The sequence below is a fragment of the Ciconia boyciana genome, chromosome 1 (assembly GCF_034638445.1).
Source record: "Ciconia boyciana chromosome 1, ASM3463844v1, whole genome shotgun sequence".
Classification (NCBI taxonomy): domain Eukaryota; kingdom Metazoa; phylum Chordata; class Aves; order Ciconiiformes; family Ciconiidae; genus Ciconia; species Ciconia boyciana.
Window position 1 is genome coordinate 131,792,386 of NC_132934.1, and position 26,696 is coordinate 131,819,081.

The window sequence follows — 26,696 nt, forward strand, 5'->3', positions numbered from 1 at the left end:
AAATTTTTCCTTAAAACTAATGGGTGTTCACATGATGAGCAGGTGTTTTTCTTATACGTCACAATCACAGTTTTGTCTTTTGGCACAGGCTTGTGCACTGTCCAGAGGTGATTCTTTTCATGGCATCTTGGTTTTTGAACCTTCAGCACGCACCCGTACCAGGTTTCCACATTTTTTCCCACAACTAGATGAACGCGAAGCTTTGCAATAGCGCTCTCGACTTTTTCCTCTGTAGACATGCAGAGCTGGTCTGTGCGTCATCACGTAGCAAGAGGCATGTGACTGTATGGGCTGGCGTATCCCAGGGCTGTAGCTGGGAAGGACGGGACTTGTAATCTGCGTGGTCATGTTGCAAGAGGCGTGTGACTGTATGGGCTGGCGTATCCCAGGGCTGTAGCTGGGAACGACGGGACTTGTAAGATGTTTGGGGCTGTGGGCCAGCCTGAGAGGAGCCTTTCCTGTCGTGCCGTGCCTGCCACTCTGCCCGCTCTCTGCCTCCTCCACGAACGAGGCTCACCCGCCAGGCCCCTCGCTTGTGCCTGGTTATGCAGTCATGAAACAGGAGTGAAGCGCTCACACTGCATCCATGACAGAAAAACCGTGGTAGTAGCAAGGGTCGGTTCTGGGTGGGTTTCGCTTGGTGTGCAAGGCATGCAACTTCAGTCTCTCAGCCTTTCAGATATGTTGCGACTGCAACATATCGCAAGTCTCATATTAAAGAGACAGGAATCCTCTTTTTCAATTCATGTAGCCTTAGTTTAGTTTGTTTGGAAGCAATTTATCAAAAAGAAGGTCATAGAGAAAAAAGACTGATGGGGGTTACTCGTGCAAATAATGAATCATCTGGTTAATGTCCTTTCCCTGTTTGCTAGAACATGTGTTTTCACATACCCCTGTACAATCTCAGCGCTGTCTTTGGCAAGGCTCTAGCAAGGCACGTTTAACAACTTCGTTGCTAACTCGTACCTCCTCTAAGCACCATTTTGCTGGCAAGTTGAAATGACCAGCGAGAACCACCTAAATTCTGGGCGGTGTGAAAGCCACGGGCTGCACCTGGCCGCCGACGTAGAAGTCACTCGGAGGTGCTGACGCAGTTCGAGGCTAGTTCTCTGAAATTCGCGTCCTTACCGGCTCGGTGCTGCCTCTGCAGAGCAGGAGCGGCCTCTCTGCCCTCACACCCCGGCGCAGGCTGATTGTCCTCTCTGCTCTAAGTGTTTTTAGTGCCCAGTAATAAAAGTAATTCTAACGAATGAGATTTCTTGATTATTCGCGTGTGGAAAACGCACAGCTTATTTAACTCGGCAGTGTTTTCTTAAACCTCTTCTTCCGAGCAAACACCAAGGCTCCCAATTACCTTCCCTAACAGTGCCACCAAGTGACCGGCCAGGGGAGGAGGCCGTGTCCCCCCGGGCCCCGGTTGCACACAGCCGCGTGGAGATTTGAGGCCGGCGCGCCTCCGAGGCCCGCGGAACGCCCGCCTTTGCGGCCCGGCTTGGGGGGAGGTCGGCAGCATCTGGGCCTGGTGCCCCGGCAGCGCCCAGCTCTGCGCCCCCGAGCCTGCTCCTCTTCAGGACACAGCGGAATTAAAGAGGAGTATTTAAAATAAAATAAAATAAAAATTCACGGTATTTATTAAAAGCAAGCCCCACGCAGAGCCCGGCGGGCTGGGCCTGCCCGGGCCCGCCCGACGCCTAATGGTTGCCGGCGGCCCCCACCTCCGCCCCTGAGAGCGGCCGCGCCGCACGGGGGAGAGAGGGACGGAGGGACCGGCGGCCCGCCCCTGCGTGGAAGGCGCGGTCGCTGGCAGGCGGCCGGGGCCGAGCGGTACCGCCCGGCGGGCCCGGAGCCGTCCGGGGGCGGGAAGGGCGAGGGGAGCCGGCTCCGAGCGTGGGCAGCGCATAGAGCGTCGCGGTGGAAGGGCGGCGCGCGGAGCACTTTCTGTGCCGGCGAGCCGCGAGTCTATGGTGCTGGAGGACCGCGTGCCTGGGACAGGCGTGGCCCCGCTGACGGCTCCGGCTCCGGCCCCGGCCCCAGCCCCAGCCCCGGTGGCGGCGCGGCGAGCACCATGCTGGCCACCCGGTAAGGCTGCCCCCGTGCCGCTTACCCCCCGCCCGCGGCGGCGGGGCCGGGGAGACGCCGCTCCCTGAGGGGAGGAGGTGGCGGTTCCCCCCGGCGGGCCCCGCGGCGCCGGGGAGGTGGGACAGGGCCCTGGGCCGCCGCCCTACCCGGGGGTGCCGTGCCCCGACCCTCGGCCGCGGCTGCCCTGCCCGCTCCCGTGCGGGGGGCTCGGTGCGTTGGCTGGCGGGGCGATGTCAGGGCGTGGCACCCGGAGACTTCCAGCAGCGCCGCTGGCAGCGCGGGCGATGGCGTCTGGCCTTGGCCCTGGGGCCCGGCTGTGTGGAGAGCGTCTGTCGGCTCGCCTGAGTGGCTGAGGGGCACCACGCTTGATAGATCCTGCGGGGGTGCAGGCTGCGTTGAGCGGGAAGTCATTTGCTGACTGCGCCACGAGACACGAGTTGAGTCCAGAAGCTGTATCAGTTACAGAGGGTTTTCACCATGGCCGTTAATGTCATATCTGGTGCATGTGAGACTCTGCTGGCTTCTGAGGGTTTTTTTTGTGTGTCCCCTTTTACTGTCTTAACTAATCGTGGTATACCTGCAGGCAAAGGAAGCTTGTGTGTACATGGTAGGTATGTGTAGATATGTACACGAGGGACATGTACATAGAGATGTGTACATGGCCCTACTTTTCGGCTGGTGCCTGGGGACTTGCCTCTTTCTTTTTTAAGGTGAAACTCCTGCCTCAGCTGAAGAAAATTAAGGGATGGGTAACCCATGTTCCTTGTCAGGATAACACCGTGAACTATCATGAGGAGTTTTACTCCTGCTGACCCTCTGTGTATTTTTGTGTTACCACAGTTTTGCTTGCCTGGAGGAGTTGCACTGGCTACTACCTGGTTGAACACTTACTGAATTGCTGGGCGGATTACATTTTCTAAAGGGTTTCATGGTTCTCCCTTCTTGCTGAACAGCTAAGAGGATTATATCCTGCACTTTAGGCTTGTTCTGAGTTGCAGCAGTACTAAGCCGTGGAGGAGAAGACCAGGCTTAGCTGAATTGGACTGTGTGGGAGGCCTTGTGATATCCTTCTTGGGATATTCCATGTTCCACTGCTACGCACACCAACCAAGTGCAGGAGAAGTGTATGGTTAGGGTCATGGATGATTTCCTAGATGCACATGGACTCCGTCTGTGTTAGGATGTCTGCAGGGTAGAAGCTGGTGTTTGGTCTAAGCTGGTTGTCACAGGGCATCTGAATAGTCAGTGAACAGGACAGTTACCACCAGCGAATCATTCTTCCTTCCTGTTTTCAGATAAGGACAGGTATCAGTTGGAATTTCAGCTGGCTTGAACTGTTGCACTGATTGTATCTGGTTCTAAAAATCAGGCTAAAAATAAGGACTGGGGTTTCTGAAGTAATCAGTGCCATTCAAAAAAGAAATCCTAAATTATTTTCATGGCGTTAGTTTTAATGACACTAAATTCTTCTGCTCTGCCTATAGGTTGTGCACCATGAGGAAGCTTCCTTCTGTTCTGGCTAGGACACTCACTTCTGGGACCAGTGGCTCCTCAGTGCTTCCTGACATGTCTGAAGGTAAAAAAATTGGCTGTACTTCAGAAGATTTAGAAATGTTTCTAAGGAATTTATTCTTTCAGATCGTGGTCCTTCATGTGTTAATATGGTTTGGATAATGGACATGGCCTTGACTGTTAGCTCATAGTGTAAGGGTTTAGGAAGTAGCAGAAAATCACTGTGTGTGTTTGGAGATTAATGGCAACAGATATGCATAATCATTGAAGTTGCAGATGTAGGGGCTCGTCTGGTTCTTTAGTTCTGGAAGAGCGTGTGATTTTTTTCTGGAGGGACAGCTGCTTCTCAAGTTGGCTCTAGATAGAAAGTCAACATAGTACAGACAGGTACTATGGCGACTGGAGAGAATGGCCAAGAAATGGAGGAACTGAGTGGAAATAAGGTCTTACAGAACTTTTAATGTGTCAATACTGTTAATTTCGTAAACTTAGAGAAATCTTTTAATCAGATCAGCAGCATTGCCTCGTGAAAATGCTCTTGTCAATAGAGCTTTGTGTTGAAAGATTGTTTTAGCGCTCTAATAGTAATAAACCATAATGTTCCCATTTCAGAAGCTTTTAAAGTTTTCTTGCATTCTAATCCCATGTACTGAGAAAAGGGGAAGAGGAAAAGGACTGGAGCCAGGTACAGATAATTCCTTCATGGAGTTCTGCTTGTTTCTGAGATCTTCTTTTCCCCTTGGTTCTCCAAATAGAAACCACAGGTTATCCACTAAAAGAGAAAATGAGGGTTATTCGTTGTTAGATAACTTTTTTTTGTTATTGTTAATAAATATTTTAGGAGATTAAAGGAGAGAAGCAAGGATACAGAATATTGCATACTTGCAAATATTACCCTGCTCTTTTATTTGGATATTTGATAATGATACCACCTAGAAGGCCAGTAAAAATAGTGAAGCAGTGAGGCCATCCTGGCCTTGCCTCTGATTTGTTTCCAAGGAATACTAATATTTTTTTGGACTATAATAACTGTAAATATTTGAGATTCTGATCCAAAATTGTAACATTTAAATAAAGTTATACAAACTTTTTCTGATAGGTAAATTAGTTTCCTTTAATTTGGTATCTGTGCTTTCACAAAACACCAAATACTTATTCTTACTAGCTTTTCACAAGTTTCCTCCCAACTTTGGGTCCCAGTTGTGAATGCCCTCATTTCTTCCATGGCTCGCCCAAAAGCTACACCAAGCAGGACTTTGGAAGTTTCCTCTGAGACAACTCTCATCCTGCTTCCTGAACAATGCCCCAGATATTCTTTCCAAAGCTGATAGTGATTGTCAACAGTATGTGGTAGCACGAAGTTTGAAAAACTGATTGGAATTCCACTGCAAGCAGATGCTACACAGAGCCAGTAGACAAAGGAACTGGAAAGCTAGCTTTGAAGGAAAGGACGAACTCAGTTGAAAACACAAAGATACTGACTGTAAATCAGGCAAGGACAGGTTGCCTACAGTTGCTTACTAAAATTAAGGAACATGTGAGTAAATGGTACTCAAGCAGGCAGAATAATCAGGTAACCCCTCAATAGATGTAATTTGCATTTTTTTTTTAAATTGTCAAGCTAACCTGTGTTTTCCACTCCACAGGACACTTACCCATTCATGTGAATAATGGTGTGTTGTGGTAATCTGTACATATTTTAATATTTGCTATAGGACTAAACTTACTCAGCTACTGTTTTTCCTTACTTCAGCATTCATGAAAAATGAAATGCTGTTGTTCTTCTCTGTCGACTTGCTTAAAGCCTCTTTGCCTTCAGTGAATGGCTCTGATCTTATGTGTGGCAATATTGTTGTACTAGATCTCTGTCAGCACACTGTATTTCTGGTGGCGTGCTAGATAACACGTTTCTAGGAGGCTTGTGGGATACAAAATCTGTTACATAGCAACTCCTGCAGTACTTAGCTTAATTTTAGGCGTTTGAATCTGCATCTTTACTGAAATCCATGCCAAGCTCTGTAGCAAACCTGGTGGTGAAACACATCCTAGCGGTCTTCCTGAACCTGGATGCAGTCTGGGGAGGCACCAGCACAAGGGGACATGGATCTCATTGTCAGACATGAATGCAGTGACCTGGTCCAGCTGCCCTCCTGTCCTTCGTAACAGCACAGTGAAAATAAACTCAGGCCCTGCTGCTCTGGCATTAATGATCCACTGACCACAGTTTAGGAGATACTGTGAAATATGGAACGTGGTAATGATGGATAAAACCCATTTGCTGTAATTGTTTTGCACATCTAAGACATTTGCCAAATGAGAAAAGAGAAAGAGTTTACGGATTTTTATGCTTAATTACTTACTTAGATTTCTGTTGTAAAATAATTAATATCTAGAAGAGCAATATAGTTTTCTCAGTGAAAAAAAGAGAAAAATTATGTACTTAAGAGCCTGTAAAATGGACTAGATTTAGTTTGGCAAAATTTTAGAAACACTTTTACACTTAGTTTTTATTTTAACAATAAAAGGACAATGTGGTCTCAGCCTGGCAAATGTTTACCTGTGTGTCTAAAATGGAAATCAGAAGTATTAAATGGGACTAACAGTGTACATACATGTTTGCAGGTTTGGACCTGAGATTTTTTTCAGAGCTTTTTACCTCTTTAGAGTTGAAAGGGAAGATGAACCTAGTTTAAAGAAAGAGAAAGTGCTGTTTATTCCCCCTCTGTCCCAGCACAGTCTGCACACTGTTCGAAAATCGAGGTTTTGTGTTCTGGAAGCTGTAACAGTGTTTCTGCTAACACTGTATTGATTGAATGCATGCTATGGCAGCTTCACAGGTGGAGTATGAGTAACAGGAAAGTAGTACCTATTCTGTAAATAGCCCACTGCTTCTTAAGAAAAAAAGAATCAGACCCTCCCCCCTTCCAGAAAAAAACCCCAAACTCTAAGGTTTTCAATCAGTTTATTTCAATGAAAATTTTTTTGTTCTTAGAATTAGTAGTGGAACTCTTCTAATTTCAAAATATGTTTTTAGCCTAATTTCCTAAAGAAATGAGGCCTAAGCAAGCTATTTTGTCTTTATCTGCCTATCTTCTCGTCCCCCTCTTCTTCCAGAACCTTCTGTTGCTTGATGTTAGCCAAAATAGATGAGCACAAGTCTTGAAGGGAAAAGCGTTTCCATGTGCTTTGTGAAAATTGGCTTGTGAATCAGAGGTTCGTTAGGGTGTCCGAGCTAGCGTTGGGGTCAGCCATGGACCATGGTGTTTGCTGGCAGTTGGTGAGTGACTGGGATCTATGTGCTGGCTGGCAGTCAGCCTTGCGTAGCTCCAGGCTAACCACAACTCATGCTGGTGCTTGTCTAGAGGGCAGGCAAAACAGAAGCAGGCTGGGGGTGTAGGGACGGGAGCTGAAGGTTTTGCAGGGGAAGGAACAAGAAAGGCTAGGTTAGGGGTATGGCAGTGGTGGAGGTGTGGGGACTTGGGCAGGAAAGCAGCAGAAACTGAAATGACTGTATGGGGAGGAGGAGAGCAGAGTGGGGCAGATCTGGCTGAGAGAGGGGTGTGTGATTTAAATACCTAGGAAATCAGGCTCTGCTTGCTCCAGGGTTCACAGGACAGCTTGCTGATCACTCTGAATACCCTGACCAGGCATTTAGTTTGGAATGTGCCAAGCCTGGTGATGTCTAATAACCTAAAAGGATACAGGATCAGCTTCTGAGTCACCAGCAGCCCTTCTTCTGTTTCACCATAAAATTTGGGGGTTTTTTGGTAGCCCTTCCTTTATCTGTCCCTAGTTATTTTGTTCTAATATTTGAACCCCCTTGTATAAAAATCTTTGTAAATAAGCAAGGAATCCCTGCTATCCAGTTCTCAACTTTCTTCTGTTCCGAGCCTGGGAATTGTTGCTGCTTGTTTTCAGGTGTTTCCAAATAGCATACATTCACCTGCCTAATAGTGATGGAGTAGTTTGATAGATTCGATGGGACCTTAGCACACTTAATAGCCTCATCTGAGGAAAGAGTAGAAAAGCTGCTTATGCAGATTATTCTTGAAAATTAGGAAAAACTTATGCAGAGCTAGCATTAATTCTGATAGTGCAAACACTGCCAGAAGCAATTTTATAGGCCTATCTTCAGTGTCTTAACACTGTGTTCTCTGAGGCTGCTAAAAATTTAGGCTGAGACCCTGCTGGCAACAGGCAATCGGCTGACATGACCTGCCCTTCATCGGTGGGATTATTTAAAAAGTACTCTCCTCATTCCCTGTCTCCCAGCTGCAGTGTTCCTTTCTATGTTCTTTTATGACTTTCTGATTTTTGTAATTTCCACAGTTTGTTTGTGTTGAGGCTGAAATATTTTCACATCAAAATTTCTCAATCTGATCTTGATCCGCTGTCTCTTTTAGTTGTTAATTAGCATTGCAGGTGTTTGATTGCATTAACAAACACTCGAGATGCATTCTTTGTTGGCTGTACACAGTAAGCTACAGAATCATGTTACTCAACCCCCATTATTGTGATATGCCTACTAACAGCATCAGTGAATTTGGCCAGACTTCTGTTTCTGGGCTGCTATTTGCATGAATTTGCTTAATTTTCCTGTTCTGGGATGAGGATCGTGCCTTTTAGCACCAGGCAGCCTCACGTTCATCACCTGCAGAACTAAGCTTGATTTGCTTTGATTTTTTTTTTTTTTTTCAGTGCGGAGCAGATTGAGGGATATAGTGGGAGCATCTACCAACTGGAGGTACAGTGTACATTGAATGTATTTTACTTTATTTGTGAAACCCAGGGAGCTCAGGCTTGTGGTAGTGAAAGTTAATGATGTTAGCTTGCTGACTGGGGAAGAAAAAAGATCCAAGCTAAAAAGTAATGCAGACAAGGTTTCTGAATTGTTACTTTGTGGACCACAGACTTCTGAGATTTCTCTTGCAGAAGATCTTTATCACCAAAGGAACAAAATAAGTGATCTTGATGCCTACAAGATTCTCCCGTTAGCTTTGAATCTGATGGAAGTTTAAGAGTTAATCTGATGGAGCTGTAGAGTCTGACTGGCTCTAAACTGACAGTTTTAAGAGCTGTAGAGTATGTTGCTGTTACCTCTTGACTTATCTGTTGGTGAATTACTCACATGGTGGATTTATCCTGCGCTGGATTCAGAGGCAACTGAGCTGGTTCAGCATGAAGCAGGCTGCATTATGAATGGCCTGGCAGCACCCATGTCACTTCAGAAGATTGTCAGCTTGAGGTCTGTGTCTCCTTAGTCAGGAGCATTTTGGGCATTTCTTTTCTCCACTGTAACTTAATTTTAGATTAATTTACATACAATTTAAATCATTGATGTTTTGGCTTTATGCAGGTTACCCTCCTCCCCCTCCATTATGTTGAATAAGCCAGAGTTGACTTTAATCCTCTACTGTTAACAATTCCGAATAAGCCAGTATAGCAGTCTGGGGAAATTACATATTGCTGTTTGGTTGGTCCCATATTTATTGTACTGATTGTTGATTTTCTTATGGCTGTGTTTGCTGAGCTTTTGTTTCGCACTTGGGGCACTGATGGGGAAGTGGAGAGGCCTGTCTGGATGGAGTGTCTCATGTCCAGGCCTTCTGACTAGGTTTGTCTGAACAGGCTTATAGGCACACTAAAGAAAATGCCTGAATCTGGGAAGCTGATTTTTGCTTGGTAATACTAGTAGCTAAGCATGAGGGGGCTTGAAATTTTTGGTAGGTCAGCTGAAAAGGGCTCTAGAAGTTGATTTTTAAAAAAGCCTTTCCTGCAGCCCAGAATGGCTGGGGAGGAATCACGCCATATGGAAATACCATCCAAGCATCAAGATTTGAGAGGGCTCTAGTCAAATCTGATCTTCCATCTGTTTCTTTTCTCCCACTGCCCACACCCTGGAAGGAGAGCAGGCTGAAGTCAGGGTCACCACAGCAGTATTTTTCTTAGATAGGTATGTCTCTCGTGCTGTATAAAATACAGCAGAAATGGTTTGCAGAGTACTTTATACTTCAACTACCATGAAGAAGTAAAGCTGGGGAGCCCATAGCTGGGAGTGCTTGCAAATGATGGGTTTAATATAGGGAGGCTTTGGAGGACATGGATCATGTAGCCTTTGAGAGCCCACTTTTAAAATGGAGTGACAAAGAGTTGATACACATGGAGACTGAACAGCCAGTGCTTTAATCAAGTTAGACCACAGAATGACTAAAGAGGACAAACCTAAGAGAATAGCTTGTTAGGGTTCCTGAAATGGGAACAAGGAAAGGACTGATGCACATACATCTGGATTGCTGGGAGAGGGGAAGAGATGGATGTTGGAGGAACACCTTTGGCCATTAATTTTGCTGAAAGGAAACCTTGGTTCGTGATTTCTCTTGTAAAGGCCAGTGGCATTTTGTATTAGAAAGAAATATCTTGCTTATATATTTATTCTGGTTTTGTACTTAAATTGTAATTAAAACTATTAATCTGTTCATTGCTAATTATAGTCTAGATAGGGTTGTGGCCATTTCAGAACTAAATAATGTAATTTCTCAGAATATTTAGGGCAGGTATTAGGTAATACTTAGATGAAGTTATTAGTTTAGTTAGTTACTGTATGACTGGTACTGCAGTGTGTAACAGTATTTATCTGTTGAAAAATGTTATTGCCTTGAGCCTACTACTTCCGTATATTGAAGAGTACATTCTGAAGCTGAAGTCAAGAAGAGTTCTGCTGCTGACCTCGGAGGAGCCAGGGTGGTACTGGTGAAAACAGCATATAGTTAAATTTTTATTGTTTGGTTTCTCTGTGTTTGTAGATGAAATTCTGATTTACTCTCTGATTAACTTCTCTTAAACCTTTCACTGAAAAACCTTGGAAACAAATCTTTTAAAAAGCATAAAGGTGCATCATCTTGGACATTGCATCTTTCCTTAGTCATTTAGTAAATTCTATTTCTATGCAGTGGCATAACTTTAAACATTAACCCTCTGGAGGAGGTGTTATCTTCCTGTTTTATCTGAACTCTGCAGTAGTCATGTTGCCCAGATGAGGTAAACCATATTTCATATTTAAAACAAATAAACAAACAAAACTAACTGAATTTTTCTGCTAGACTTTTACTGTCTTTGATCATGGATTATTCATATTTCCCCAAAAATTATTAAACAGAAAAGAGGGAGTATAAATATGTTGAAGCATGACTGCTTTGTGCCTCTCCTCTTCCAAAAATAAAACTCACGCCAAAAAAGCCTTCATCTTAAATGGCTAATACCCAGAATTCATCCAAAGTCAAAACTTAAGACACATTTTCTTTTTGGTGAAAAGGTTCTTTCTGTTGTGTTCTTTAAGTTTTTTAAAAATTGGTTTTGTTAAACACAATGGCACTCAGATCTCAGCAATGCAGCATGCACAACTGAATGAATGGCACATATCCACAAGTTTAAAATGAAGTTTGGTTACTTAGTGTTTTATGCCTTCTCTTGCTATGGATTCATAGTTTTCCAAAACTATGGATTCATAGTTTTGCATACTCCTTGGCTTTATACCAGAACTGTGGTATGTTTAACCCTTAGGTTTTTAATGCTTTGTTGTTGATTCTAGGGATGTTATGAAATACTTGCTTTATTCAGTCAGGTTGCACTTTTAAGGGGAGGGAACTTTGGAGGAACAGGTAAGAGAGAATGTTGGGCAAGATTGTTATATCTTGTAGATACCTGTGCAAGGAACCGACTTGGTAGATTGGAAAGAAGTGACAGTAAGTTGGCTCTCACTCCCTTGTGAGAGTTGCAACCCCTCTGTCTTGGTGGTGCTGGAAAAGCAGCTCTGAAGGGGTAGTGCTGCCTTTTCTGTATTATTTCTTTCTATGACTTTCCTGTATAGTTGTAAGCTGACTGGGTAGGAAGAGAGAGAGAGAGAAACAGATTAATTTTCCCTTTCTTTTAGCTTGCTGATCAAGCGTATGCTGTATGAACTGATGCTGTAAAGGCAGAAGTCACCTGTGGGTGATAGCAAGTCTTAGCAGATTAGTTCTCTTTGTCATTAGTACTAACCAACATCTGCTTTACTTCTTGGGAGAGATTGTAAGTTGACAGTCAGTCCTTTAAAATTGGCACTGTAGGAAGAATTGTGATACAGTAGCTATGGAAGACAGGAATATGCACAAAACCTCATAGGTTAAATCATGTCTGATTTGTTCTTTTCAAGGGGAACTATTTTGGTAGCAATCAGAATTAGATAAATTTTGTTCATCTCTTTAGTGCAAAGTATGTGCTTGCCACTTGTACACAAAACTATCTAAAAGTTTTCTGCAGTAGTCTTGCTTAGCACATATCATGTGCATTTCACTTTCTTTTCAAGGCACGCTTGTTGTCTCGCTATTTTTACTACTTTTTTGTTTTCATTTTTATAATCTCCAATGTGACATCTTTTAGCTAGGGTTGCAGTTCTGTTGTCATACTCCAGACGGAGTGTTTTTTTTCTCACCAGGGATCATGTGCAAGCAATGCAAGAAAGAAAAGCTCTTCATACTTTACTGGCGAAACGGCAGGAGGATCTCCCTCCTAGGAGAATGAAGGATAGCTACTTGGAAGTTATTCTGCCTCTAGGAAGTCAACCTGAAATAAGAGAAAAGTACTTGAACGTACACAACAGCGTAAGGTAACAAAGCAGCCATGTTACATATACAGGAAAGTGTTAACTTTCATTTGCTATGGATGTAGGTATTTAATTGTCAAAAAACTGTATCTTACAGGTTTGGAAGGATACTTGAAGATCTTGACAGTTTAGGAGGTATGTATCTATGCCCTTGTAAAGAATGCACAAGTAATGAAGACAAAGTGAGTTTGAGTACTGTTGAGCACTGTTTGGTATGATATAGTATGACCTCAGGGAGGGAATCACATCAATGCACTATCTCAAAGGGGAAGGAAAAAAAGAAAAGATACTGATGCTGAAAGAGAAGGAAGGATGATAAGGAACAGACAGAGGCAAAATTGCACAGCTTCAGCTTCTTGCCTCTGCCAATTTTGTAAAGGACCAGCTACAAGAATAATTTACTGAGAAATGATCCTAGATTATGAATCTGCATTGAGTGTTAAATCAGATAAAATTTGCAGAGCATGCTATTTCAAAATAAAACATACGATTTTTCTCTTTGAAAAAAAACAAACCAACACAAAACCCAACAGATAGTGAGGAGCAAATATTTTAATCTTCCCTTTGGGGAGAAGAAAGTATAATCTAGAAAGAACAGAATGTATCCATTGAGAACAAATGAAAAACACTCAGTATAGATTCTTGGGTTCTGTCTCCAAATTGATATTAAGGGTAAAAACAACTCAGTTGTTTAATGAGTTAGCTTTCTTAATCTTTTTCTCCTTTTCATTCATTCATGGTCTTTAGAAGTTCAAGATCTTTGGCTTGTTTTGCAGCTAAAATAAGTGCTAGGTTGTTAATGTAACTTGGAGATACTTGTCTCTTAAAATGTTACTGGGTGACTTCCTTCATCAAAGTTCTGTAGCTGGTTGGGAGCATTTTGATGGAGGTTTTTGATGAAGAATAAGTGCTTATTAAGGGAAAGTTCTGAATGGAACAGGTTTTTTTGGCAGGCAAGAAAGACCTTCTGTGGGTCCAGATGGGCAAAATTGAAGAAGGCAGAGAAACAAGTGAATGCATGTCACCTATCTATCAAGGATAGACAAAATAGCTAGAAGATTTATATTTCTTCCGGGGATGTGGAAGATAGTGGCTTCAGTACCTTTCCTGAATTAGAAAAGGAGACTTGAAACTATTGGCTACCCTCCATTGGCAGATGAGATGAGCCTGCTTTTCATTCTGTGCCTTGTTTATTTTCCCTTGAAATCTTGAAAATTTATTTTCCCTTATCTTCCCTTGAAGATCGTAGGTTTTTCCTGTTGCAGCACAGAATGTCTTTGCCTTGTTTGTAGTCATACTGGGCTTCAGTCAGTTCCACTGGGGATGTATCATTTTGGGTTAATCAAGATCCTATCCCAATTACACGATATTCAGGATGGTGGTCAGCAGTTTTCACAGGAAAATGTACCGTTTAATTCCCGCCCCTCCCCCCCAGTATATTCTGTGATCTTGGCAGATGTACTGCATAAAGGTCTGATCAACTTTAGTTTTTTGTCTTTGGCAATAGGATTCAGATAAATCCCCTTCGGACTCATACTAATCATATTGATGGCATGAGTTCATAGGCATAACAGTTTTTTAGAATTGTGACTTCAGTAACTTTAGGGAAAAAAAAATTCTTAGATTATCTGGAAGGACAGAGATCTTCTTTCTCTTTTATCTCATTAAATACAAGCAGATACTTTTGATTATGGAAATCTGTGTTGAGTGAGAATCACATGAGTACTAGAAAAAAAAGATCTTTGCAGCCTTGTATTAGTCTAAGGAGTCTGTTTACTTGGATGTGTGCTCTTATGAGCAGAGCTAATTAATTTAAATAGTGGTTTGGCTAGTAGTAATTACAGTGTGATAAATACCTCTGACTATGCTTTCATGCCTGTAAGGCACAGTTTATCTAATCTGCACCTCTTTAAAGGAGTCAGTATTTGAAAATAAGTCCTCAGATAGCATGTATCCTTGGACAACCTGCATGAAATCAAAATAGAAGGTAGGAAGGATCTGAGACAGTGGGCTGCAGGGATGGAGGGAAGAGATGATGTGGGATTGGAAGTGGAGCAATGGGTTGATTTAAAGTGCTCAGCTAAATTTATCTTTGTAGTAAGTAGATATGCATATAACTGAGACAGCTGCTGAATCACTGTTTTCTTTATAGCAATCCTGTAAGTTACATACATGAAAATGTGGAAGCCATATGCACTCCTATAATCTGATACTTTAGTTTGTGTTTTGCAGGTACTTCTCGTGCTTCACAAAGATGGTTTTGATCTGCTCTATTGAAGTTTTTGTTAAAGAGCTGACCCTGGTTTTGGTCTCTCCACAGTTCTTATTTGCTACACTCACACCAAGCAGGAAATGCAGCCAAGGTCTCCCTTATCAATAGTTACAGCTCTGGTGGATAAAATCAGTAAGTGGCAATTTGGTCAGTAGAAATGGTTTCATCTGTTTGTCTTACTCTTTCAGCAGCTACTGCCTTCCCATGGTTGTTACTGAGGATACCTTCTTCCCTCTCCTGTTTAGTTCACTTCATCTTGTTTTGGCTTTGAACTCCGAGCACTGTGGCTTTTGTTGAAGGGAGGAGAGAAGAGGGTTTTGTAGATGCTTTTCAGCATTTCATATTTCCCTTCCCTTCAAAATACAACTTGCATGCTTCCTGTACTTCTGTGTTTGGTTTTATTTTGGCACGTGAGTTTCTTAGCTTCATTATTGAACAGCATTTGTTCTGGTGGAGTTGGACCTTGCTTGTGTCTCATGTTCTGCCGAACACCTCTGTGGGTCTGCCATCCGTCTGCCACCTGTATGCCTACTTCCTCCTTCTGTTCTGGCTTTACAAGTCTGATAAGGCAGAAACTGCAGGCTAGCTGTGTGGTCCCTTGCAACAACTGTCTTTTCTGGATTGTCTTTGCACGTGTTGCCACTTGCAGAACACGAAAAGGTCTTAGAGAATCCAGTCTTTCTAATATTACATGTGAGTGATCTGTCTCCAGTAACCTCTAATGTTTGTCTTGTAGATTTGTGTAAGAAGATTATATATCCAGACTGTGACATCAAATTCACAGGCAATGTTTCTTGGGTTGGGAGGACCTCAATGGAAGTGAAGATGCACATGCTGCAGGTTAGTTTCCGTGACTTCTCTCCATCTTATGACAGGCATGGGGTGCTTCAGGGTGAATTCTGGATGATGACATTAGCAATCTAAAGTGTGTTTTCCCGAATAACTGTTTTTGAAGGGCTTGAGACAGCCCTAGTGTTTCAAGACCAAGACAACAACCAATAGTCTAGGTGCAGCAAGATACTCTGTTGCTGATCTTTCTTTGAAGGCATGCATTTTTCTTAACCAGCATTTTGTAATTAAATTGCAACACAGTACTCCTACAGAAAAAATAGGTGTCTGTGCTCTGCATGTTCTTAAGTAAGTTTCTCCCCGCTTTTGAAAACCTTTGTTTTCCTTATACCTTTGCATTTTACAGATTTATAAATTTTAATGTTGGTATTCAGATTCGGTATTAAATTGTATCTCTTGTGTTCATCTTATCTACTGTGTAGCATAATTTTTGTAATAAGTTATTAAATACGAAATAATAGAAAATAAATTAAATGAAGGGTGTAACTAGGCTACACTGTGCCGGAACCAAAAGGAGTATTAATAATTCAATTAAAAATCCTTAATATTTCTATTGAATATTTACTGTCAATTCATTAGTTAACTGAAACATTAATTCAGTTATTTAATTATTTAGAGTGACAAAGATACGCTATAAACACTTAAGTGGTATTAGTGGCTATAATTCAGATAAACAGGTAAATTTTTTTTTTTATTCAGTTGGTCTCCTTAAGTAAAGTCTCTGTAGAAGGTTATGTTACACCTTTCCTTGCAGTGCTGGTATTAGTGGCAATTTGGTATTGACAAAAAAATGTTGTTTTGGCATTTCTCAGAATAAAGGGTAAGTGGGTCCTTTTACAATGCCTGTGTTGATTTTCTCCCCTCCCAGCTGAAAGTAGTAGTTAATAAGCATTCCCTGCTTAATGTTTACATTGCAGAGTTCCTGAAACTAGAGTTTTAGTTTGTGTTATTTCCTTCTCTTTGACCTATTGTGAGAGATCTTGGAAGGGATGACAAAATGTGAAAGTAAACAACATTAACAGTGTGATGGCATAGTTGATGTCAACTGAATAGCTTGCTAAGCACATTTACAATTTTAGAGTTTAAAAATATAATTGTTTCCTGTCTCTCTTAGCTACATGATGGTGATTACAGCCCTGTGTTAGATGCAACCTTTGTCATGGTGGCCCGGGATCCAGAGAATAAACGGTAATTTGTAGGACAGGAAAATAGTTTTCAGACTCCTGCTATGGTGAAAATAGCAAACATGGCAGCTTGCTATGTATGTGTAGAAGCCATATAGTGTAGGTGATAAATAAATCACATAGTCAATATTTTCTGCTGGCAAGTGTTATTTTCCTGTGGCAAGCTTCAGAGCATTGATTTCAGCAGTCAGATGATACTGGGAATTGCTGTTAGTCTTGGGATCTGACTCTTTTTGTTAACAGATTTTCCCAGTGTTTGAATGACTGGCCTGATGAACACAGAAGTGAATGAGTGTGCTAGAAACCCACCTGCATTGTAGTAGTTGTTAGAATTAATTGCCTTCTTGCCATTAAAATGGAAAAGATTTAATTTCAATGGTTAAATAGTCTTTGAGTGAATAATGCCATTAATACCCTGATAGACACGATAGGTGTCATCAGAATAATTCAGCCTAAAACTTGCTTATGTAAGTAACACGGAACTGATAAGTATTCCACAGAACTTAAAAAAAAAAAAAAAGTCTTATTTTTTGGTTTTACTCTCTCTGTAATTCCTTAGTCATTAAACTAACAGGCTGCTCAGTTTCAGTTTTGGTTTATGACTCCAGTACCAGAAGAATTGGTTGTATTTCTTACTTCTTTCTTGTATAGCCTGCAAAAGTAATAAACTATTTTCTGTTTCTAACTAGTTTAAATAATTGCCTGTATTTAATGAAGGGGTTTTGCTTGACACAATTATTTAGTCCTGATAACGTTAGAAGTAGTTACTAGGTTGGTTTCCTTCAGATTTATGAGATTTTTTTTAGAACCCATTAACATACTATACATTTTAAAAAAACCTTATATTTATGGTTCCCATTTTAAGGACTTATTTTGCAAAAGAATTACATCAAATCTGATGTAATTATACCCTAGCAGATTGATTGAGGACAAGCCTACATGGACTTGTGCAGATAGATACAAACTTCAGTGGCTGCTCTTCAAGTCAGCTGGCCACAAGCCAGATGTGTTTTGGAAGCATTTTGTCCATATAAGGAAGGTATTTATTCTGTGTGAGGTAGAAAGCTCTCAGAGAGGTACAGGGTACGTTAGGTTGGTTATAGTGACAGAGAAACATGGTTGTGTGACTTTTGGACCATAGCAAACTTGCATCTCAGCAGCTTGGGGCTTGGACAGGAGAGCTGATGTAGATGTGTCCTGAGCTGAGGAGAGGGAGAATGAGCTCTGTGATGGAGAAGGAGCTGGTGTGTCTCCAAAATCCAGAGCTTTAGCAAACCAGGAAAGAGCAGTTTGTTCCAAGCGAAAAGGTCCTCTCTGCATGCCTCTTGTCACCAGCCCAACTAAAGGCTTGGGGTAGAGCTGAACTGTTGAGCAAAAATAGTACTTGGAAAAATAATAATTGGAAATTATGGGGAAGAATGGCTCTTGAAAATAAACATTTACCTTGCCTTGTGAAAAGAAATAATTAAATCTTATATAATTAGGTTAGAGTAAACTTACTTGTGCAGTAAAGTAAACATCCAAATTTGTACTCAGGGCAGCCTCATATCATCTTTGGTAAGTAGTACATGTGGTAAACAGCTTTTGGCAGTTGATAAGGCTGTCATGGGGACATGTAGATTATAAGAACACTTGCTAGCTACGGCACTGTGCTCTTTCTATTCCAGGAGGAATGATACTATTCAAGTTTTGTGTATCTGTTTTAGACTATCCTAGATCATCACATCTTTGTTTGCTGAGTTTCTAAGCAGCTCTCTGCTTGAATAATCTTCATTATAATCTGTGGGTACAGTTTTAGCTCTTTAAGAAGTATAGATGCATTGCTTACTCTTTCTCAATTGTACTGGATAGTGCTTGGATCACTTAACTGCTTCTTCAGAGTTAAAGCTAATATGATACTCTCTTGGCAGCTGCCACATAACCTGAAGTGTATGTCTTTTCATCTTGTGCCATGTATGTAAGGAGACATGGAAGACTGTTATAATGTATTCACAGGACAAATTCTTATAATGTTTGTAACTTCAAAAAAATTCCTGTCCATAGGCCAGCATTTGTTAATCCACTCGTTCCTGAGACCGCTGAGGAAGAAGAAATCTTCAAGCAAGGGGAATGTATGTCATACTTCCTGGTAGTATGCACATCTGCCTCAGGCTCAACTTAATAGCTGGAAGGAAGTAGGCTTCAGAAGTTCTGCTGCTTAGAAACGCTCCTAATTTGTTTAAAATCAGATTTTCGTTCTGTCTCATGTGTGTCAGTAGTGTAAGGGAGTTTAAAAGCCTGCTATCACATTCTTGGAAACACTTTGGCTAAACGGATAGACAAGGGCACTCCTGATGTGCTCTGCACCCCCCCTAGACTTCTCTGTTTGCAGGATGCTTGCTCCACTTCAGACCTGAGTGCAGCACAGGCTTTCCTAATGCTCTGGCTGATCAGTTACCCCCGTGGTGGGTCTGCTGGGTGCATCGCAGCTCCTTACCTGGCTGGGTGCCCATGTTCCTTTGGAAAGAAACTCAGAAGGGGGAGAGCAGGGGAAGCAGTGTGTAGCTCTGTCTCCTTTTGTTTCAAGCTGGAATTTTAAAGCAGAGAATTAGAGAAACATTAAAGACTGAATAAACTGAACAGAAGATCTTTTAAACTAAAATTTCCGTCATTGTGGCCTATGGTAATGCGTTCTATCATAAATTTGCGTTCTTGTGCCATTGGCAAAACCTGAAGAAGACTGTTCTGTAGGGTTTCTTGTTTGATGTGTTTTTCTGTACTTTGAGGGGAGTACTTAAGTTTTCTGTAGGAGCGGTGGGTGAGTATCATAGTATATGTATAAAAGGCTTTCATCACATTGGTGAGGTAACAGTGAACTTCTGCCTTATTTCTTTTTTGATGCAGTCAATTCTAAAAGCCAGATTTCTGTTTGAATCTATGGGATTGTGAAGTTACAGCTTTTAGCTTGGGGGGGGGGGGGGGGGAGAAAAGAGACAGCTGATTCCAGGTTAAAATCTTCAGAGCCAAGCCAAATGTTTTTTTGTTTTTTCTTTGAACTGTAATATGAGGTTTTTTTTTAATGTTTAGTGAACAAGCTGAAGAGGATTGATTTCAGCACTGCTTCCTTACTGAAAATGGCTCCCACGGCAGAAGAAAGAAACATTGTTCATGACATATTCCTTAATACATTGGACACAAGGCAAGAAGGGGAGGGGTGGAGGAGAACTGAAGTCTTATGAAAGAGAAAAGTAATGTGCCTTTTGAGTAGGTGCTTGTAAGAGGGTAGTCTGGAATAAACGCACACATTTTGTTTTCCCATTTCACCATTTAAATTCTGTGGCATTTTATTTGAAACACAGGTACAAACTTTAATGTGACATCTGCATCTCTTTTAAGAGTCTTCTGTCGTTAAAGAGTGTTAGCTGTGCCAAGATGGTGAAAGCGATGGTTTAAGCACAAAGAGCTGAGCAAGCTGTTAGGAATAATCTTGAGGAAAAAGGTTAATGATGTTTAACCAATTAAGGGAGTGGAATGGTTTTGCAGCCATGTGACTTGCACAGTCTAAGAGTTTTCTGCCGTGATATCTAGAAAAAAACCTGTGAGGGCAGGAATTTGCCATATTTTGACCAGGTAACCTTGCAATGTGTTTTAAATATAATACCTGACAACATTATATGATGGAGACTGTTGTTGGCATACTTCTCTTATACTTGAGATTTGTGTGAAATCGTCCAGTGCCAATGGTGATAGAACAATGCCTAATGACATCAGTGCAATGTTGTATTTGTGGATAATTTATGATTTCTGTAACTTACTAAGATTATACAATTGTTATTTTCAAAGCTGTTTGCTAAAGTGAGACACACTTTCCCTTAAAATTAGCAGATGTATTTTGTACACGTTCTGTCTGGATTTGAAAACCTCAGACCGTCTGCATGTTTGATGTTGAATTACTGTGTTAGCTCATTGTGTGCTTTTAATTAATATTATGACTTAAAAAACAGAGTAAGGCTTTTCTGACAAAGTGTGTGCTTTGTGGTTGTGATTCATCTTTTCTTTCATGTACCTTTCTCGAGCTTATTTATTCACATAAGCTTGAACATTAGCAGAAGTTTTCGAAAGATCAGGACTGTAGGCTTATTGCAGTAACAAATCAAAGTATCACTTTAGATAAGGCTTCAAGGTCAGTTGGAACAGCTTTTAGTGATAGCATTTCTGGTTTCTTGTTGGTTTTTTTGGTGTGTGTGTGTGTTGTGGTTTGGGGTTTTTTTTGTGGGTTGTTTTTTTTTTTTTTTTTTTAGTGTGTGTCTGCATTTGCTTTTTGTGCATTTTTGACTTGCTGAATTCTGCTAATGTGGGCTGTAAAGTTTATTTTCTCTTCCGAAGGACAGTAAGTTTCCGGAGTCGTAAACTACCACCCAATTCAGTGTGGATGGAAGATGCAAAGCTGAAAGGCCTACAGATTTGCCATCCTCAGGTATTTTGAAAAATATTAATGAATTACAGAAACAGTTACTTATGAATTGTCTTGTAAGACTAGTCAATCCATTATTTTGTTTCAGTTCTGCAGTCCTTGCAATGTATTTAGATCTTAGTTTCTTTTGCCATTTTTCTATTATCTGTATGGATTGCCACTTCAAAATAGAAGATTTTTAATAACTTTGTTTTCTTACCAGACTATCATTTTGTGTAAAGAAATTCTTTTGCAAAGTGTTTAAGTTAGGCTTCTGGTTGCTGACGCAATTTCGAGTTTTTATCTTATGTTGTCAAATGAGTCTGATGAGCTCCTGTTAAGTACACTTGCCTCAGCCATTTGGACTTTTGCATATGTATTTCAGTAGTGCTTTTTATACATTCAGATGCTGAAGTCCTGTTAAATACTGTGAACGGAAGTGCAGACTTCAACACATTCTTTTAATTCTTTGAAAAGAATATATGTGATATAGCAGTTTGATTTTTGTTTCTACATACAGGAACGGAACATCTTCAATAGGATATTCGGGGGTTTTCTTATGAGAAAGGCATTTGAACTGGGATGGGCAACTGCTTGCAGCTATGGGTGAGTTGTAGACCTGCAATATTTATATAATCCAGAGCATTGCACACATATACATAGGGCAGGAAGCCAAGGTAACCAACCTAATGACAATCTGAGTAGAAAAGACCTAGTAGAATCTTGCACTATTAGTGCACAGCACTATTTTACTTAGAGCATCTGTTGTGTTTACGGAGAGGTTTGCATCTTGCTCCTTGGAGCTTGGTTTTTAAGCATTACATGTCAAGACAGAAAATACATCCTTCTTCTGTTTTCTTTTATCTTACCAAGCTATCGAGATTGACTTTTGAAGATACGTTTTCTTTCTAACCATATAAAATAGACATTCTATCAAATAAATATGACATTTTTTCATTCCATACACAAGAGGAATGGTTTCTGAACTTCTTCTAGTAACTGCTTGTGCTTAGAAAGTGTGACTGAGGTCATCACCCAGCAAAGATCTATACATAAGTTTCATGCAGTATGCACAGCCTGATTAAAAGTGAAATGTTTTATGTCAGTGCTTGGAAAACTCAGGCTTAAGCAATGATGGCATGAACATTGCCTAGCAAGTGTTAAGTCGTAAGATACAGTAATGATGCAATAATGTGTCCTTAGAGAGTGTGTATTTTTATGCGAGAGGTTTCCTCCAGTTATTTTTGTGTTGGATGATGACATAATTCTTTAGCTCTTCCTGTGGCCTGTGTTTGAGAGACACCTATTTTCTAGTAACCCTTCATTAAAATGCTGACAATGAAATATTTTAATTTGCTCCAAACACCCTTGTTATTCTTGAGAAGAAATTTCTCTTTTTCTTGCTCAGGGGTTCCAGACCTTTTATCGTATCCGTTGATGATATTATGTTTCAGAGGCCAGTTGAGGTTGGATCCTTATTACTGCTTTCTGGACAGGTAGGAGTTGATTTCTTTTTGAAAAGGAGAAAAACTTATGTTTGCTGTAGTCACTGTTAATCACTGAAAATGAACAGTGCATTATGAGAGTGTGTGACTTTTCTCGTTAAACAGTGCAGTGAAGTCTGTTACAGTTTTTCAGTGCCAGTGATAAATTACGAACTGTAACTCTTATCTTAACTGCATAGGTCTGTTACACAGAAAAAAACTACATCCAGATTCGAGTACACAGTGAGGTTTATGATGCAGATACCAGGGAGCACCAGACTACCAATATCTTCCATTTTACATTTATGTCAGAAAATGAGGTCCCACGGGTTGTCCCCAAAACTTACGGAGGCAAGTATGCAATTAATGCATTGTCATCATAACTCTGTAGGCAAGACGGCTTTCTTTCTGTTGGAACGTTGGTCATTTTAGTAGGTGAACTATTGGCATTTGAAGAATTTAACAGGATTTCATGGCAAATCACGTTTATTTTATGCTTTGATGACAGTGTGGATTGCTTCTTAATTTTACCATTCTGTGTAGTTGCCCAGTATTGATACTAAGTTACTAATGTGGTTCTCTCTTTTCTCCACCTTATTTCAGAGTCCATGTTGTATTTAGATGGGAAGCGACACTTTGCTGCAATCATGAAAGAAATCTGACACGCACTGAATGCTGCATCAGCAGTGTAGCAGCATGCTGTCTCGGAAAGAGTTGTCACCAGAGATGGCTAACAGACAGGTGCTTGCAATACTAAAAAAACCCCACCCCAAAACAAAACTCCAAACCAAACCCCACAACAAAAAATACCTTTTTAGTGCTATTTATGTATTTGCATATACTTGGACTTATTCTCTGCTACTAGGATTTGTTGACATCTACTTTTACATGCTGATGCTAGGAAAAAAGGCTGAAAAAATACAATCTTAAGCGTTAGATAGCTTATCTTTGTCTGCTTTGAGAGATCTCATTACGACTGCTGCTGTCTTGTCACCATCTGCCTTCTTTCCCTTAGTAGCTCCCTTTTGTGTTTCCCTGTTAAGGGATAGAAGTTCTATCAGAAAAATGTGTGCAATAAGTAGATACACACAGATGAAGCCATTTGACCTACATTCTCATGTAAATTAGGTTTAGGGTCTTTTTTTTTTTTTAACAAGGACACATGCATCTGGGCAGCAGCATAAGCTCAGAAGTTACTGGTGTGTGCACAATGTAAAGCAGGTGTTTCCCATCAGCTGGGAGTTTACAACGTTTTTGCAGCTTCTGTGTTGGAAGGTTTCATGTTCCCTTGGGAGGAAGCTGATTTTTGCAGTGAAATGAGGTGGCCAGATGGTCTCTTCTGGCCTTCTGTTTGTGTTCAGCCAGTCCTTGCCAGCCTCTTCTAACTTTTTTTTTTTTGGATATAACTGTAAGTGAGTTCCTTAATGAATTACTTTTCATGGCCTGTAGAGTAGAGATCTGATTGGTGAGATTGGGTGGGACTGGGAAATGGCATTGTAGAGCAGAACGTTTTGGTTTGTTAGGGATTGGGAGCAGGAAAGGTAAAATGCTGCTAAAATACTAATGGTTATGTTTGATGCTGGAGTTAGGGGTGCAGAGAATCTGTGTTGAGCAGCTCCCAAGTCAGCTCCTGAATGGTGAGAGGATTTTTATCCCACTGAGGGGTGGTACAGCTAGGGGACAGCCTCCTCAGCTGGATTATTTGTCTCGTTCCTTGGTAGACAGTGATAAAATATGAGTATTGCACAGCTTTAAAGGTTGTCAAGTTTACCTGTGAAGGACAGAGTAATTCCCCACCACAGTGGACGTATCTATGGCATATAGGTAACAGGACGAAAGTACTTGATACTGAAGTGCTTCTGATGTAGTGGAGAAAGTTTTAATAATCTCCAATATCAGGCAGATAAAGCCCAACATTCTGAAATTAGGAAGATGAGTGGATGGGAGGCATCAAGTTTTAGCAGTGAGGTTGATTAGTCACAAGCATAAAATTGGACCTCTGATACTTTCAAATCAAGACTGATATCCTGTCTGATCAAGACACCCAAAGAGGAGTAGTTGGGTTCAATGGTAGGTTAAATGGATGAAATATGATGTCTTATATAATACATGAGAATAGACTCTGGCTTCCCTGCTAGGTTTAAAATCTTTTGAAACCAGGAAGCAGCAAGTAGAAGTTATGTGAATCGGCACAGATGCATGAAACAGGTTGATTAAAATAAAGCAACATGTTGAAATTTTATTTCTGAGTAAGAAAGTTTGAGAAATTCACAATAAGGACCAGCTTCCTTTGGTGCTAGGATAGCATGAAGTTCATGGCTCCTAACAGCTGATTGCTATTCATGTGAGGAGAGCAAGCATTGTAATAACCAGCATGTTACACATCAGCCTTTCCTTTCTAGGATTTGTCTGCCTGTATTTCTAAGTTAGATAGCTTTCCAGTGGAGGCACAGGGGCGTTGCCTGATCCAGATCAGATTCATGCATTGCAGTGATAGTAAGCTCTTGGTTCCTTACATAGAGTTTCTTTCTTCAGCCACGCTCCAGTGCTGATTCAGCTGTATGACGTTATGATCTTTTTCTTTAATGGTTATGACACTGTGGATATGTATTCTATTTTCTGTTTTTCTCCTTTTTAAAACTCTTTGGAAGCTGAATATATTTGACTGACGACACAAATAAAGAACTGAAATTCTATCCCAGCTTCTTCCCCCCTCGCTGTATGGATCACTGTTGGCTATTAAAAAATAGGTAGGAAGGCAGGAAGTGGAGGGATCTATTTCAGAACTATGTATTACTCCTGATTATCTGCAGGTTTTTATCATTGACCCAGTGGTCCTACCTGGGTCACTTTTGTATAACATTTGTAAGTTAAGGGGTACCAAGTTCTGCCTCTGCTGCTTTTTTAGCTGTATTTAAATATGAATTTATAATCATTTCTAAATTCAGCCTTTGGGAAGGGATTGGAGAGGAGAAAAAGAGGTAGTGGAGTAGGGAGCAAGGCATCACATCAGAACCTCTGGACACAGTGAAGAAAATGGATCCCACAGAAGAAGAGACTTAGAAGAATTAGTGTGTTTTCAAAGTTCATGGTAACTTAATCACGTACCACAATCATAGTAGTTATAGAAATGTATGTACAGTCATACAGAATGTATGTGTGTGTGTATATATATGTAAAAGATATAAAATATATGTAGTAATAAACAGAAAGACATAGAATATGTGCTCACATTTTTTTTTTTACTTGGAGAAGGTAAATCCAAGTTGTCACCCTCTCTGATAATAGGCTAAATCTGTCTGTGTTCAAGGGTATTATTTATGCATGTCACTGTATACCTCTGTGTGTGAGATAAAATTGTTCTCAGATCTCACATTCAGAATTAAAATATTTTAACATTAGTAATTAATGTTGAGTTTATATTGCAACTTAATGACCAACCCCTCACTGTTCTAAGTGACTAAGCATTACCACACAAGCCTAAAGGTATTGGTAGAAAACCTTTTTATTTATAGTGAACCTATCTGTGTAATTGGCTGTGGCTCTGTAGTGGGAAGTAAATGTCTCTGTGCCCATCGCATATTGGAATACAGTGAGGAGGAGGAAGTCTGTGGTAGCTGGATTGCCTTCCCTAACCCTCTCAGTAGTTAATGGTGATAAAAAAGGAGATTTCTGTGGGACTGGTTGAGCTCGGTGCCTGAAAAAGCGCTTTACATGGTTTTTGTTTTTATGTGTTTTTTAAAAAATAAATATTAAAATTACTTACTCAAACTTACTGTAACAGCTTTTGGTAGCCCTTCTTCAAACAGGCACGTTTCCCTTGCAGCCATGTTGTGGTGTACAGCATTCTGGGAAGAAGCTTGCTGGAGCTGGTACAGCACAGGCCACTGAGTGAGGGTATAGTTCAGGAACTTGCTCTAACCTTTCTGCACGCTTAATTGGTTTTACTGCACGTTCAGTCCAGCCTTTGTCTGGTGACAGATCTGTTTAATTGCTGGTCCTCCTCTGAATGCATTTTTAACTAGGTGTGGGAGAGACTATTTCTTCACGGGCTAGGCACTAGCTAACAGGAAAATAAAAGGGTAAGTATTCAGCTTTCATGAAAGAGAAACTGGGGACCTCTTTTGTGGAAGGTGTAGTTGGATGATGATACCTGCATAGAAAATATACTGGGGCACTTGCCCTGACAGCAGGGGATCCTCGTCCTTGCAGGTCTCCAGTCCACAAGGCTGGAGGCGTTTCT

At 41.1% G+C, this 26,696-nt stretch overlaps 1 protein-coding gene across 3 annotated transcripts; it reads left to right on the forward strand.

Annotated features, from left to right (window-relative positions):
- The first annotated feature begins 1,780 nt into the window (after nucleotides 1-1,780).
- Nucleotides 1,781-25,148, forward strand: ACOT9 (acyl-CoA thioesterase 9). 3 transcript variants are annotated; one of them, XM_072848852.1, is made up of 16 exons: nucleotides 1,782-2,079; nucleotides 3,564-3,655; nucleotides 5,238-5,264; nucleotides 8,290-8,335; nucleotides 12,065-12,235; nucleotides 12,330-12,367; nucleotides 14,553-14,636; nucleotides 15,241-15,344; nucleotides 16,468-16,541; nucleotides 18,581-18,648; nucleotides 19,604-19,715; nucleotides 20,903-20,993; nucleotides 21,490-21,575; nucleotides 22,378-22,465; nucleotides 22,654-22,804; nucleotides 23,057-25,148. In XM_072848852.1, the coding sequence occupies exons 1-16, from the start codon at nucleotides 2,066-2,068 to the stop codon at nucleotides 23,113-23,115; spliced, it is 1,305 nt and encodes a 434-aa protein (XP_072704953.1). In that variant the 5' UTR covers nucleotides 1,782-2,065; the 3' UTR covers nucleotides 23,116-25,148. The 3 variants fall into 3 exon arrangements, with proteins under 3 accessions (XP_072704970.1, XP_072704953.1, XP_072704961.1); XM_072848860.1 differs by lacking the exon at nucleotides 5,238-5,264; XM_072848869.1 differs by lacking the exons at nucleotides 5,238-5,264; nucleotides 8,290-8,335 and having other exon boundaries at nucleotides 1,781-2,079.
- Nucleotides 25,149-26,696: the final 1,548 nt, after the last annotated feature.

Coding starts and splice junctions, on each gene's coding strand:
- ACOT9 (XM_072848852.1), top strand. Junction 21,576..22,377: donor GCAACTGCTTGCAGCTATGG/GTGAGTTGTAGA, acceptor TTTCTTGCTCAG/GGGTTCCAGACCTTTTATCG. Junction 22,466..22,653: donor TATTACTGCTTTCTGGACAG/GTAGGAGTTGAT, acceptor TTAACTGCATAG/GTCTGTTACACAGAAAAAAA.